The following is a 15,935-nucleotide window of genomic DNA, read 5'->3' as shown; positions in this document are numbered from 1 at the left end:
TTTATGCTCGCATATCAGATTTTGACAGGGGACTCTAGACCAGCAAGTATTACTCACACTGGATGCAAGTGGCCTTATATGATAAATGGCATACCTGCAGCCATTATGGACAAGAGATCCTGATTTGTATGGGTGATTAGAATGTGTGACGAATAAATGTATGTGATCCCTCCCATGAAAATTGAGACTGGAGTTAGAAAAGAGAGGATAGGTATTCACTTCTCATTGGACATATTTCTAGTTCTCTTTCTAAGGTTACTGTAATCAGTTTAGGAAGCTGGTTGCTTACACACTTCAGGAAGGGTAAGTATGGGCACCACTAATACATATTAAAGATTCAGATGACTCTTTATTTTCTAAACAGGCTGTTTCTTCATTTGCTTTGCAGATAACCTGTCTTCCTTAGAAATTTGCATTCCTAAGAAAAAAAATTGAGTAATTACTTTATAGGGCTCAGTGTCTATTATGTGATATCTTGTGAATTTTTTTCATCACTGTTAGTTTGATAGTTGGGAGGACCGTATGGTTTCACATAAATAGTGTACATCACTGTTTCTACAAGTAATTTCCATTTAATTCTGGCACCCTGTCTTATGTTAGTATTGTAATCCAAGTGAAAGAAACTGCCTTAACCAGGTGGGTTATTAAGTTTGATAATTTTCCTCTTCATGTTCTTTTGTCAGTGTTGTAAATAATACATATGATTAAAAAAACGTTCTTCCCAGATCTTGTTCCTTTTAAAAACGGCTCGATCAGAGTTTCAACATGTAAGGTGGAAGGATGTCACATGTAATTGTCAGTCTTGCTTTCATTTATGAATGCATTACTTAACATTGAAAAAAAAAGTTTTCTGGAAATATTTCATAAATATTGATGGATGTCTCACAGTCTATACATTATGCTTTTCAACATTATTTGTTAGTGATAAATTATAAGAATAAGCTAAGTGCATTATGATATTGCAGCAGAATCTTTACCACTTCAGTTGCTGGAAGCATTACAAGTTATTTACAGTGTTCCAAAACAGATTTCATTGCAAATTTAGAACACTGTATATAGAACTTCCTTCAGTTGACATTCCAAAACATGATATCATTGGAGATTTTTAGATCAAGCACAATCACATTGAACTGGAACAAGATATGACTCAATATTGATTACATCACATTCTCATAGTGGTGGAATAATTATTGACCACATAGATGGATTTCATATCACACAGAATGTTATCTCTTGTACATTATCCAGGTCATGCGGCATTATACTGTTCTTCATATTAATTTATTCATTTAATTCTACTTTCCAATCTATTTTTTTTTAACAAAAAACATCTCTATACACAGAGATGGGGGAGAGAATATGCTACTCACATACCTTCCTGAATGTTGTAGAAGGCAACTAGTGGGAACAGGAACTGTGAGGCTAAAAATCCTCTCCTCCTGCATTACTTTACAAAAGAAGGAATAGAGGAAGTTTCCTTTAAGGTTTAGTCATCTGTTCATACGGCTACCTCGCTTCTTTTGAGAATATAAGCAAATACGTTTGAAAGAAAAATAAACGTGTAGACACGTAGATTGTCATATAAACTATGCACAATTGCAATAAAATTTTCTGTTTCAGACAGCAACAACTATGCCTTGCACAGTCATTTGCATTGTATGCTAATTTCTTCAAGTTCTTTAGTTTGGTTTTAGATAACCCAGACTTGCTAGATTAGGCCAGAGTACAAGGGGAATACATTGCCTATGTTTGTGTGACTTACACTTGTTAAAAGCACAGTTTTGTTGGATTTTAATTTTTAAATTTTGGCAAATGGGTAGTCAAGTACTTTTATTTTTTATCAGTTTCAGGTTCATCATTCAATGCCTTAAATCTTAAGCACTGGAGAAGCAAGACTATTGTAACATCTAAGCTGTTTAACTGCTTATCTTAATGTTTATGGAATAAAAATATGATTTATCTAAGCATTATAATGGTAATTCTCTATTTCAGATGACCAGAAGTTTGAATTAGCTGTAATCAATCCCACTCTCATCATGGGCCCAGCACTACTAGAAGGGCATAAAAATGCTACATCTGTCAACTTAATGTCACAGATTGTAAATAAAGCATACCCTGGTGTTCCTAGACTGAATTTTTCAATTTGTGATGTGCGCGATGTTGCAAAGGCTCATGTAAAGGTTCGTATCTGAATATGTTACATCTACATAATTTGTAATTCTCCGAAAACTAACAATGACGTGAAACACAATAAAATATGGTATTTTAAAAGACCTACCTACAAATATGATATTCTTACTTTTCATCCATTCAGGCTTTAACGATTCCTGAAGCGGCAAATAATCGCCACATCATCAGCACGGACAGTGTGTGGATGAAAGATATTGCAATGGCAGTAGCAAAAGAATTCAAACCTCAAGGGTACTCAATATCCACAGGCCAGCTTCCTTACTTCCTGTGCTGGGTGGCTGGACTCTTCAACAAAGGAATGAAAAATAATGTTTTGCCCCGAATTGGCAAAGTGTTGAAGGTCGACAATAAGAGGGTAGGGATCACTTGGAAATCCATGTAGTATTAAGATATTGCACTAGACTACAAATAAATTGGTAAAACTCCACCTGATTTTATAAGACTAGCATGGAATTTGAGTCTGTGTATCAATTTTGCACCTTTAGAATCTTTAGAATGTGCTGATGACCACACATAACACATCTGGAGACTCTGTAAACTGATACCCAGTGAATAATAATGTAATATATTTCATATGCAACTTTGGGCATTTCAACATATGGCTTGTTTATGTAATTTTCAGATAATTCTCCTATTCCTATATTTATTTTTTTATCCTATTATACTTAACTGTTGTCTCCTAACCCACCCACATACACAGGTATATACATAAACACCCGCACATATACATACATATACATTTCAACGTATATGTACATATACATATACAGACATGTACATATATACACATGTACATATCCATACTTGCTGCCTTCATCCATTTTTATCGCCACCCTGCCACACACGAAATAGCACACACACATATACATACATATACATACACAGACATATACATATATACATATGTACATATCCATACTTGCTGCCTTCATCCATTTTTATCGCCACCCTGCCACACATGAAATAGTTCTATAATTCAGTTCAATCCTTTGATCATTATTTGGCTATCTGTGTTACAAAATCAATCACTTAAATTCCAGGAAGACATTTGCAAACTGTTGTTTTTAAGATTACCGATCAGGTAGATAGCTGGTTTAATTTCTCTAAAAAACAAACTATGGGTATTAATGTAATTAGAAATATGGTTTAAAATTTAGAAAGTGAGAGAGACGGGTTAAAGTGTGAATTTGAATTAAAGAGAACTTTGATGATATGGGTGTTTTAGATATCTGGGACTGGACATGGTAGTGCTTGGAACCATGAAAGGTGAAGAAAGCCAGGGGTGGGGGAGGGGGCTAAGGTCCATTGCATTGAAGAGTGTGTTGAAGTGCACTGGGGTTGCATTGAGGAGTGTGTTGAAAGTGTGGCGTTGCAATTAGGAGTATTTCGAAAGAGAGGTTATTGTTTACAAAGGCAATGATGACATGGATGTGAGGGAAGAGAGAGAGGTGTGCTAGTAAAAAGATTATGGTTAAGAGAGCCGAAGTGGGTGTACTGAAATAGTTTGGTCATATGGTGAGGATTAGTGAGGAGGGGCTGACTAAAAGGGTATAAATGCTAGTAGTGGAGAGGAAAAGAAGGGGAGACTGAATTAGAGATGGATGGAGTGAAAGGGATGCATGAGATAGTGAAATGGAGTGATTTGGTATACAAGGGATGATGTACTATCAGTGGGCTGAACTAAGACATGTGAAGCAGCTAGGGGAAACCATGGAAAGGTCTGTGAGGGTTGGTTGTGGATAGGGAGTTGTGGTATCTGTGCTTTACACATGACAGAGAATGGATGAGTGAATGAGGCCTTTTCTTTGTTCCTGGCACTACCCCACTAACATGGGAAGACTGTGAACAAATACAAGAGAAAGAAAAGATTTCAAATTAAGATGGAATTAATTACAAGGAGTGTCAACCATTGTAATTATTTGGAAATTTGTCTTACATTCACACTTTCCAGTCCTACCAAGACAACGCTAGTTGTATTAACATCAAAATTCAGACACGTTTGGGAAGATACATACTTGACTGTATGTGCAATGTAATAGTTTCTAGTTTCACGAGTATTTTTTCATAATCTTGTAATATCCTTTGTAAATCTACAGCTTAACAAATTCCTTTACAAATATTTTTTCTTTATCCTTTGTCAACCTTGTCTATATATTTAGCAATATTCTCAATCTCTCAATTTCTCCTTTTTCTGAGCATTTTGGTGTTTGCAGATGGTGGAGGTCTTGGGCGTGGAACCAACTGCCATTGATTGCACCCTCCAGGACATGGTTTATTCCCTTGTTGATCTTGGCATTGTACGCAAAGCTAAAAAATACAAACAAGTGAGTACTGTGTTGCATATCTATATTTGGGGGTGCAAAGAGTGCTAATTTGGTCTAAAATGAAGGCATATGGCTTTGTTTCTTGAACCGATTTTGGTAAGGTAGAAGTAGGAAAATTTTTATATTTTGAAACTGGAGGATGATATCCCATAACAATATTACAGGCACAGAGCATATACTTTGTGTATGCCATCACCTTGTCAGTGGAACAGGCATGAAATTTTGAATTTGTGCTATCTTTATATCATGATAATACTCATTTAATTAATTATTGGCTCAGCTTTAAAGATTGAGATGGTGTACATCCATACAACATGGAGCTTTATTTTCTTTGTGAAGTTAGTTGCTTATTAATGGCATTTAGCCATTAATGATGGAAAGCCAATATATTTGGCCATAATGAATATTTCCCATTATGATTTTTCTAGTTGAAAATCTTGAGGGGTTATGAACAGCAGTGTCTTTTCCTCACCTTGTTAAAGCCAAAAAATGTTCCAAGTTCTTGATATTTCATTAGGAATTTTATTCTTTCAGGCTGGATCCCGAGCAGAAGTGCCAGCTGTGAATGGAGAAGTTGAAGAGGATAAGAAAGAAGAGAAAGAGGGAGAAGAAAAAGCAGAAGAGGATGGAGAAAAAAAGGAACTTGAACCTGAAGATAAAGGTTAGAGCAGAGGAATCATGTTATAAAAATCTGCTTGTCCAAGTTTAGATTGTAAGTCTGTTACAGAGTGAGACACAGAAAAGAAAGAATTTTATATTTTTTTCAGTCTTATTACTCAATAGAGTGTTTTCTCTATTCTGTACAAAGAATGTTGTAAAAATTTTGTCATAGGACAGTATGTCACTACCTATATCTTTAGTTGTGATTTTGTAGAATGGTTTTAAACAGGTTTACACCCTTTTTATGTTTGAAAGTTATATTTTCATTGCCATCATGCAAGATTTAGTAATTCAGAAGTGGAAGGATGCTTATCAAAAAAGAAGGAAATAGCATGATCATAAAGCTTTATATGATAATAGTAAAAAAGAAGAAAAAATAGAATGGAGTCCTTATCAGTTCTACACTCCAAATAATAAAGTTTTTAATACAATTATACCTTTAACCCCTCAATTCCTGTGTTAGGTTTCCATTTCAAATATGTGAATCTGTTTTTCGTGTCATATAAAAAAAAAATTATTTAATCATATGATTTTAAAGATATTCATGAAGATCATCTACAATAGCAGCAACAGACCGACAAGCAACTAGAGCAGCATTGATGACAGTGAAGTGGCAGTGGCTTCAAAAATACTGACAAGAACATAGTCAAATCAATAATAAAGGTGTCTGTGTGAATGGCAAGGATTGTTGTTTAGTACAGTGTCACTGTTAATATTGTAAATAGAAATTAAGTTATCATTTATGTATGATAGAGATCATAGTCAATGTTTCTTACAAGCCATTTATAAGATTCATATAGGTGTTAGCTAAATTTGCCGGAAGGTAGCAATGCTAGAAATGAAAGATCTTCAGTGAAGTTGTGGTTGGAAAGAATAGAGCATCATTAAGGACCCTGTGGCCCCAGAGGATTTCTTACCCTGCTCTTATGTTTAGAACAGCTTCAAATATGAAGTCCCATAGAATGGGTGCTAGGGTTACACAATAATTAGTAAATGAATTATTCATTTATTCTTTATTATACTTAACCGCTATCTCCTCTGCCACTGAGATAGTGTAAGGAAACAGAAGAACAATGGCCCAACCTACCCACATACACTTGTACATACATAAAAGCCCACACATGCACATATACATATCTATACTTTTCAATGTGTATATACATACACATACACAGGCTTATATAAAAACTTGTGCATATCCATACTTGATGCCTTCATCCATTCCTGTCGCCACCCTGCCACACATGAAATAGCATTCCCCATCCAGTGAGGCAGTGCCAGGAACAGACAAAAAAGGCCACATTTGTTCACACTGAGTCTCTAGCTGTCATGTGTAATGCACCAAAACCACACCTCCCTTTCCACATCCAGGACCCACAGACCTTTCCATGGTTTACCCCAGATGCTTCACATGCCCTGGTTCAATCCATTGACAGCACATGCCTTTCACCCTCCTGTATGTTCAGGCCCTGATTGCTCAAAATCTTTTTCACTCCATCCTTCCATAATCGCTGTTTCTCGCATCAGCGAGGTTGAGCCAGGAAAACAGATGAAGAATGGCCCATCCACTTGCATACACGTGTATATACATAAACACCCATGTACGCACATTTACATACATATACATATCAAAATACACATATTTTATTTATTTATTTTGCTTTGTCACTGTCTCCCGCATTAGCGAGGTAGGGCTCCATGTCCACACACGCAAATATACTTACCTATACATCTCAATGTATACATATATATACACACACAGACATATACATATATACACATGTACATAATTCATACTGTCTGCCTTTATTTATTCCCATCGCCACCTCGCCACACATGGAATAACACACACACACACACCCCGTGTGCAAGATAGCGCTAGGAAAAGACAACAAAGGCCCCATTCGTTCACACTCAGTCTCTAGCTGTCATGTAATAATGCACTGAAACCACAGCTCCCTTTCCACATCCAGGCCCCACAGAACTTTCCATGGTTTACCCCAGAAGCTTCACATGCCCTGGTTTAATCCATTGACAGCACGTCGACCCTGGTATACCACATCGTTCCAATTCACTTTATTCCTTGCACGCCTTTCACCCTCCTGCACGTTCAGGCCCCGATCACTCAAAATCTTTTTCACTCCATCTTCCCACCTCCAATTTGGTCTCCCACTTCTTGTTCCCTCCACCTCTGACACATATATCCTCTAGGTCAATCTTTCCTCACTCATTCTCTCCATGTGACCAAACCAAAATATACATACATACACACATGCAGACATTTCATACATATTCCTACTTGCCTACCTTCATCCATTCCTGTCACTACTCCGTCACACAGGAAAACAGCATCACTATCCCCTGCTTCAGCAAGGTAGAACCAGGAATACAGACAAAAAGGCCACATTTGTTCACTTTCAGTCTCTAGCTGTCATGTGTAATGCACCGAAACCACAGCTCCCTATCCACATCCAGGCCTCACAGACCTTTCCATGGTTTACCCCAGATGCTTCACATGCCTTGGTTCAGTCCGCTGACAGTACGCCGACCCCAGTATACCACATCATTTCAATTCACATTATTCCTTGCACGCCTCTCACCCTCCTGTATCTGGAGGCCCCAATGGCTCAAAATCATTTTCGCTCCATCCTTCCACCTCCGATTTGGTCTCCCGCTTCTCTTTGTCCCCTTCATCTCTGATGCATATGTCCTATATGTCAATCTTTCCTCACTCTTTCTTTCCATATGTCCAAACCATTTCAATACACCCTCTTATGCTCTCTCAACCATACTCTTTATTTCCACATATCTCTCTTACCCTTACATTACTTACTCCATCAACCCACCTCATACCACATATTGTCCTCAAACATTTCATTTCCATCACATCCACCCTCCTCCGTACAACCCCATCTATGGCCCATGCCTCACTACCTTGCTAAAGCATAGGGTAGTGATGCTGTTTTCCCACCTTATCTATGTGAACTTTCAGTGCTGAAAGAATCAGTGTCCATAAAATCACTCTGCATGATCCAAAGACAGACCATCATCATCTAGCAATTTTGCAACATATGCCTGGTTTCCTAAATCTAGCCATGACCTGCTGAATTTCCCTCAAATTAAACTTGCAGAATGTGTTGTAAATGGCATTGCTTGAGGACAACATACATTGCTAGAGGACAACATACTGTAGGAGTTATCATGTGCAAGTGATAATACATGTCCAAACTTGGGGAAATGTGTATTTGAAAACTGAATGTTATCAGAAATTACTTATACTTTACCTTTTTGATAATTTTGAACTTTTATGGTTTCAGAAAAGAAGGAGGATGAAGAAATCAAAGAGGACAAACCAGAACAAAAGGAGGACACCAAAGAGAAAGAGGAAGCTGTGAAGGAAGAAAAGAAGGAGGAAACTGAGGGTGAGAAATGAAAAATGAAAAGGAGGAGTAGGAGTGAAGACTTCTCTGACCTTTCCAAGTTTCGTATTTGGATCAGTTTGAGTTTTGATAGTCCAACTGACTGTGGGGCAATGGTGCAAACCTATAAGTAGAAGCGAGTGATCACAAAACTTTTAGGAAAGAATGTGTTTTCATGTGGAGTCTTTTAATGTTTTTCTTGAAAGGTGCTCAATGTTTTATGTTTTTCACTTCTTAATGTAGATTTTACAGCTTTTTTTTTTTTCAGGTTTATTTTCAGTATTATATTTTACCAGTGCATATCTACTTGTGAATGTATGTATGGAGTCACTGTGAAGTTTGAAAGGATTTGTATATTAATGAGCAGTTTGAATGAAAATGTTTACGTCACAGTTGAAATTAAATGACTTCTCAAAGTAGCATGGAATCTGTAATGATGAAGAATAGGCTGAGAACATACTACTTATATTATCCTTATATTTGACAATAACTTATCAAAAGACACATTATTAGCAGCTTCAGACAGGATATTCAATTTGATTGAGGTGCCTTGATTTTTTGAAACCTTGATGTGATAATAGTCAGGCCAGACAAGAGGGATGTTTTCCCTAAAATGTTGGAAAATGCACATCCAAACTGGCATTTAATTTACTCTGCCTTACTCAAGTGCATCTGATATTTATAATAGACATTTTTGTACGCAGGATATTTGACTATCTTATTCTGATAGCCTGTTTAATACTCCCATGACTCAAACTCTTTAACATGAACCAAATATCGGCCAGAATACATATTACTGTGAAGGAAGTAGTATGTGAATATATTGGCCATCAAGCCAAAGAAATGTTTACTATGAAAGGGTAAGAGGAATCACATCAAGTAAGAGCTGATAATGACCATGTGTTCACAGCATATCTTTAGAATTATGTAAGGCAAATAATATGGGTATGGATACTGTTTACAAATGTCACAGTATGCGGTGATGGAAAATGAATTACTGCTAAAATATTAATGACACTAGGAGGATCATCAAAATCTAAATGCTCAGAAATGAACAGGATTCCATTGAACTTGCAGCTCATTTAACATGACTGAATGGAGGATAGCTTGTCTTCCTCTTTCCACCTTGCACATTAGTCACAGAGAAACTGAGGGAATGTGCAAGACACTAGAAAATATGTGCATTTCTTAGTGTGAAGATTTTGAGGTTTTACTCAGTATCTGTGTGGAGATTTTGAGACTTTACCCAATATCTAAGTTTAAGCAACTGGTCTTGACAAAAAACCCAGATAACTTTCTCCATGCTTTAAATTCATAGTAGCATTTTCTTATGAATGTATATATTTTTTACTATTTCTTAATTTTGTATGCACTCTTATGAAACGTGAAATGTGATATTTTTGTTATTGCTCAATTTAGTTTGCAGTAGAATGAAATTCTTATTCATCTTGAAGAAAAGTTTCTGCCATGGAAGGTGCACTCTTGCACAAAAAAAATACAGAAGTAGGAATCCTCTCGTAGCTTTTTTACCAAACTATGATATTCTTATAACTTTAATACAGTATTGTTTCTTTTACAAAAGGAAATTGTAGTGAAGGCACATTTTACTTTACTTCACACTATTACAAAGATAGCATTTTCTTCCATGCTGCTGCAATAGATTGTAAGTCCAAATTATTATATAACTGCTGGGAGTTTTCCCCCCATGACACTTGTATGGTAAATCATTGAGGTTTAAGGAGTCATAGAAAAGGAGAGAGTCATGTTGATGGCTTGTTCAAGATGAAGTATGGATGTTAGATAGTTAGGACAACATATTTTTGAGAACATTAATTTTCTTATATGATTTGCATAAAGATTTGCCCAAAAGGATTACTGGACATACAAATGTAAGTCTTTAGTTTGTTGCAGACTTATATCTGTTGTTCTTACTACAGTGTGGGAACTGGAACTTCAATACATGTTTGCTGGATTGTATCTTGACGGAGGTAACACAATTAATACATTTAATGTCAATAATTGACTTTGTGTACTGTAGCTTTTGAGGCTTTTCACCTCATCTACTGGCTAGCATTCATACATTTATTTTATACAGAATTATTCATCTTTTGTGGGTAATGAGTGCTACGCCTACCCCTTGTGCATTATTTGATATGTTGAAGACAGTTTTCCAGGAGTTTTCACTTGCTCCTCACCAGTCTGTCTGATGTCCCTGTTTCTCTTCCTAACACTTGTAACTACAAAAATGGATATGTAAAATATAGCCTCCAGGCACGTTAATAGATGGTTTTGTGGCTGCTGAGTGTTACTGAACTGTGAGGGATGACTGTTTGGATGATCATCTTTTACTAAGTGTGTTCATTTACTAACTTCCATCATAAGCCAAAACTTGTCACATTAGTGACATATCCAAAGATGCAAGTTTTTGATACATTTAGATAAAGACCACATTCACCCTGCCATTACTGCCAAATCTTGCGGGGCCAGTGCTGTAGTACCAGCATAAGATACAGTTCAAGTATATGTTTGAGATACTTCAATGGATCTTTTTCTGAGAATGATTTTACTGTAATGGATCTTGTTCCGAGAATGATATTAAGAATGACATTCATTGGTAGCCAGTCTTAGGACTGAGATGATTCCATGTAACCAGCAGAAACTGCTCAAATGCACAAAGCTGAAAAGGGCCATCCATAATCATAGTTTTTCTGAGAACACAAGTACTCTTTTCATTCCTCCATTCTCTTCCAGAGTTGAAAGAGTACACTTACAGTTAAAGATAATGATTTCTAATACCAATGTACTGATTTCATTATGGTGTACATATGATTTAACCCTTCCTTCCAGGGTATGCTGTATATTTAAGAATATGCTGTCATTGTAATTATAGATGGCTCTACATATAAATGTGATTTAGGAATTAATTCATGACAACGTCCAGTTGATACTGTATCCCTCTGCTCCTCCTCCAGATTGACAATGCTGAATGGATTTAATTTAGGTTGTAGGTAAGTGAATACTTTCCAGGAGCTATTTGTATCTGATAATGAAGTTGGTGTAGGCTTGAAATGAACAAAGTTAGGCAGGAGGCTGGCAAAGTGCTTGCATCAGCATTAATATTTGATGCACCACAGTGAAGACAGTATTACAGATTAGGAAATCATCTTCCTTTACATGTTGCAAGTGGGCAAAAAATTTGAATATGTGATGGCTAAGGTCTGCAGTGGGTTGTGATGGTTTTGTGATGCATCATGAACAGTAAAGGCTAAGTCTGTAGAAAATGTTTCTCTTCATCCTGTATTACCAGTAACTTCCGTTCATTACTAACCTAAAAAGTGGCAGGGAAAGCACCTGTAATTAGAGAGGTATGTATGAGGTTGCCTTGTCCTTGTTGGACAATTCTTGACGATTTAAGTAGATGATATTGTTGAAGGGTTTGGCTGTGATTATTTTGTAATGAAATTATTCTCAAAATATTCAATTAGCCGAGAAACTGCTATCCATCTGGGAGGTGACGGTGAGTATCCCATACGTGGAATCTTGTTTTTAAAAAAATCCATATGCATTTTAGGGAAGCAATGATGGCTTGGCAAAATGTGAATGTGGCATGAGAAAAGTGGGAGGTGGGCAGATTAGAAAGGGTAGTGAGTGTGGGATGAAGAAGTAAAGTCAGTGAAAGAGAAAAGAGAAGCATTTGGATGATACTTACATAGGAGGAGTGCAAATGACGGGGAGATGTATAAAAGAAAGCAGCAGGAGGTCAAGAGAAAGATGCAAGGGTAGAAAAAGAGGGCAAATGAGAGTTGGGGTGAGAGAATCATTAAACTATAGGGAGAATAAAAAGACTTTTTAGAAGGAGGTAAATAACGTACATAAGACAAGAGAACAAATGGAAACATTGGTGAAGGGGGCAAGTAATAACAGGTGTTGATGAAGTGAAATGGAAATGGAGTGAGTATTTTGAAGGTTTGTTAAATGTGTTTGATGACAGAGTGGTAGATGTAGGGTGTTTTGGCCAGGGTGGTGTATGAAGTAAGAGTTCAGAGAGAATGGTTTGGTTAAGAGAGAAGAGGTACTGAAAGCTTTGCGGAAGATGAAATCCAGCAAGGCAGCAGGTTTGGATGGTATTGCAGTAGAATTTATATAAAAAGGGGGTGACTGTGTTTTATGGTTGGTAAGGATATTCAGTGTATGTATGGATCATGTGAAGTGCTTGAGGATTGGCAGAATGCATGCATAGTGCCATTGTACAAAGGTGAAGGGGATAAAGCTGAGTGTTCAAACTACAGAGGCATAAGAGTGTTGAGTATTCCTGGGAAATTATATGGGAGGGTATTGATTGAGAGGGTGAAGGCATGTACAGAGCATCAGACTGGGAAAGAGCAGTGTGGTTTCAGAAGTGGTAGAGGATGTGTGGATCAAGTGTTTGCTTTGAAGAATGTGAGAAATACTTAGAAAAACTGATGGATTTGTGTGTAGCATTTATGAATCTGGAGAAGGCATATGATAGGGTTGAAAGAGATGCTTTGTGAAAGGTATTAAAAGTATATGGTGTGGGAGATAAGTTGCTAGAAGCAGTGAAAAGATTTTACTAAGGATGTAAGGCATGTGTACGAGTAAGAGGAGGGGAGGGTGATTGGTTCCCAGTGAATGTCGGTCTATGGCAGGGGTGTGTGATGTCCCCAAGGTTGTTTAATTTGTTTATAGAGGTAAATGCAAGTGTTTGGAGAGAAAGGCGAGTATGCAGTCTGTTTAGGATGAGAGGGCCTGGGAAGTGAGTCAGTTGTTATTCATCGATGATACATCTCTACTGGCTGATTTGGATGAGAAACTGCAGGAGTTGGTGACTGCGTTTGGAAAAGTGTGAGAAAGGAGAAAGTTGAGAGTAAATGTGAATAAGAGCAAGATTATTAGGTTCAGTTGGGTTAAGGGACAAGGTAACTGGGATGTAAGTTTCGTGAACGGAGAAAAATTAGAGGAAGTGAAGTGTTTTAGACATCTGGGAGTGGACTTAGCAACAAATGGAACCTTGGAAGTGGAAAGTGAGTCACAGGGCAGGGGGAGGGTGAGAGGCCTCTGGAAGTGATGAAGAGTGTGTGGAAGGAGAGAATGTTATCTCAGAGAGCAAAAAATGGGTATGTTTGAAGGAACAGTAGTACCAACAGTTTTTTTTTTTTTTTTTTTTCCCCAAAGAAGGAACAGAGAAGGGGGCTAGATGAGGATATTCCCTCAAAGGCCCAGTCCTCTGTTCTTAAGGCTACCTCGCTAACGCGGGAAATGGCGAATAGTATAAAAGAAAAGAAATATATATATAGCATTAATTGGGTGGCCTTGATTAGGGCCTCAGCTGCCTGTGCTGTCTCAGTTTACATAAAAAAAAAAGCCAAACGAGTGATTTATACACCTGTGCTGTGCTTCAGACACGAGCATATTATAATCACAATTAAGCAAGTTTAATGCAGTTAATGATGGAAGAGAATCACTTACGATGAGACTATCATGCTTAAGAGCTATCAACATAGTTAAGGACCAGAAGGACAGCAAATAGTTCCATTTGGAGTGTGGATGCAAAGTTATTAACCCCAAGTCCCATTTTATAGTAAAAACCATGAGTATATGTTACAGCAACATCACTTCTAGCAGCACCGGTACTTTGTTGCAGGGAGCCATCTATATATGCAATCTACGGGAGATTATAGTAAGTGGTCATGGTTCAATTTAATAATGAGCGTCATTATTTACTCTTAACACTAACTCAGGCTGTGAAGTAAGTAGAGGTTTTGAGGAATGTGGGAATTGTTATATCAAATAATTGTTAGATAATGCCACTGTTGTCTCTCATGGTAAAGTTCAGGAATACCATACATTCTAAGCTCCTTCCCAGTCGTAGTAGCTGTTGTTGCAAATTGGTTGATAATTTCTGGGCGAAGACATTATCTTTACTGAAAATCGATTTTACAGGGCAAACCTCTGTTCATCTGGAAGTTTTCCTACAGCTATTGACTTGTTGAAAAGGGCAGGCATGGGCTTAACTATCCAATTTTTCACCTTTCACTGTCCTCGGTTTAAGCTTATCAGGGCCTACCATTTAATTTACTTTTATTTGGTTTATCACTAATAAGTGTCTTAAGCTTTTATGTCAATCTGTCGCAAGAGGTTCTCTTGTATCGGTGAAATTAGGGACGGGACAAAGGTTGTGTCGACAATTGCAAATACAGATGCGATAAAGGCAGTTGAGAGTTTTGCCAGTTTTATCTTGAACACAGTTGCCAATTTCCATGATTATTGGACCAATTGACTGGTTAATGACTCTTGCTTCAAATATAACTGTAAAAACTTCTTTGGGTTTCTTTTGCTATTTTCAGAAATATATGTTTCAAAGTGACATTTATTTTGTTTAACATTAAATTCTCTATGCAAATTTACATAAGTTAAAGTCCAACATATGGCTTATTAGATATCCAGTGACAATAACAGTTGTGGAACATGATTTAGAGTGCTATATTTTATCAAGTTATAATACCGAATAGTAGTGAGGGTTATCTAAGGAAAAATGGTGAGTGGGTTAATTAATGTGAAGTAAAGCCCTCTTCATAATATCAACAGACCTATGAAAAGCAAGCATAGTAGCAAATATTTATGGTAGAAATACAATATCCCAAATATGTCCGCTGCCAAGGATTGCATGGCTGCTTGGTTTGTCATGATGACTATGAGGTGCATCTATTGCAGGCTACCTGTCATGTGAAACAGATCCCTTTTATCAATAAACTTTAGAAATGAAAATAGAGGTAATATGTATATCTTACACATACAGATATTGACTGCCTGTGGTATTAGATGTTATCATCGGTTCTGTTGATTTTGAACAAGTGTATTACACAAAATATTTAGATAACTATAGACTGCCAGAGGAGTTAGGTGGTGATGTTTTCATTGATTCTGTTGATTTTATGCAAGTCTATTACCTACTTTTACAAAAATTAACCAGTTATTCATGATGTACATAACCCTCATTCCCATCTTATTTGAAAATGTTAAATAATCCTAATAACTATGCCCTGCAACAGTTACTGCATTACGTAAATACAGAACAAAATAAATTGTGCCTTGAGGAGCGAAACTCGACTTAAGCTCATATTTCTTCCTTAATTAAATTGTCCACGTTACTTGAATTTCAATTTCCTTCCATAAATAAAAATCATATGGGAGGTTTGGATAAATATGTCAGCCTCCACAGTTTCATACCAAAATGTAGGATGACAAACCAAGTCCATCTGGCCCTAACGGGTGGTCGTGAAACAAAATATTTTTATAGTGAAGCCTTCCACAGGAGCAATAC

General features: G+C 37.0%; 1 protein-coding gene across 5 annotated transcripts in view; it reads left to right on the top strand.

Annotated features, from left to right (window-relative positions):
- The window catches only part of LOC139763286 (uncharacterized), a 407,190-nt gene extending 395,316 nt beyond the window's left edge, over positions 1-11,874 (top strand). For all 5 annotated transcript variants that reach the window (XM_071689247.1, XM_071689249.1, XM_071689252.1 and 2 more), the window contains 5 exons: positions 1,993-2,180; positions 2,315-2,545; positions 4,404-4,514; positions 5,049-5,175; positions 8,492-11,874. In XM_071689247.1, the coding sequence (XP_071545348.1) occupies positions 1,993-2,180; positions 2,315-2,545; positions 4,404-4,514; positions 5,049-5,175; positions 8,492-8,607 (773 nt within the window). In that variant the 3' untranslated portion in view covers positions 8,608-11,874. The remainder of the gene's footprint in view (positions 1-1,992; positions 2,181-2,314; positions 2,546-4,403; positions 4,515-5,048; positions 5,176-8,491) is intronic.
- Positions 11,875-15,935: the final 4,061 nt, after the last annotated feature.

The sequence above is a fragment of the Panulirus ornatus genome, chromosome 46 (genome assembly GCF_036320965.1).
Source record: "Panulirus ornatus isolate Po-2019 chromosome 46, ASM3632096v1, whole genome shotgun sequence".
NCBI lineage: Eukaryota > Metazoa > Arthropoda > Malacostraca > Decapoda > Palinuridae > Panulirus > Panulirus ornatus.
The sequence above is the reverse complement of the archived record's forward strand: the minus strand, read 5'-3'. Positions and strand labels throughout refer to the sequence as shown.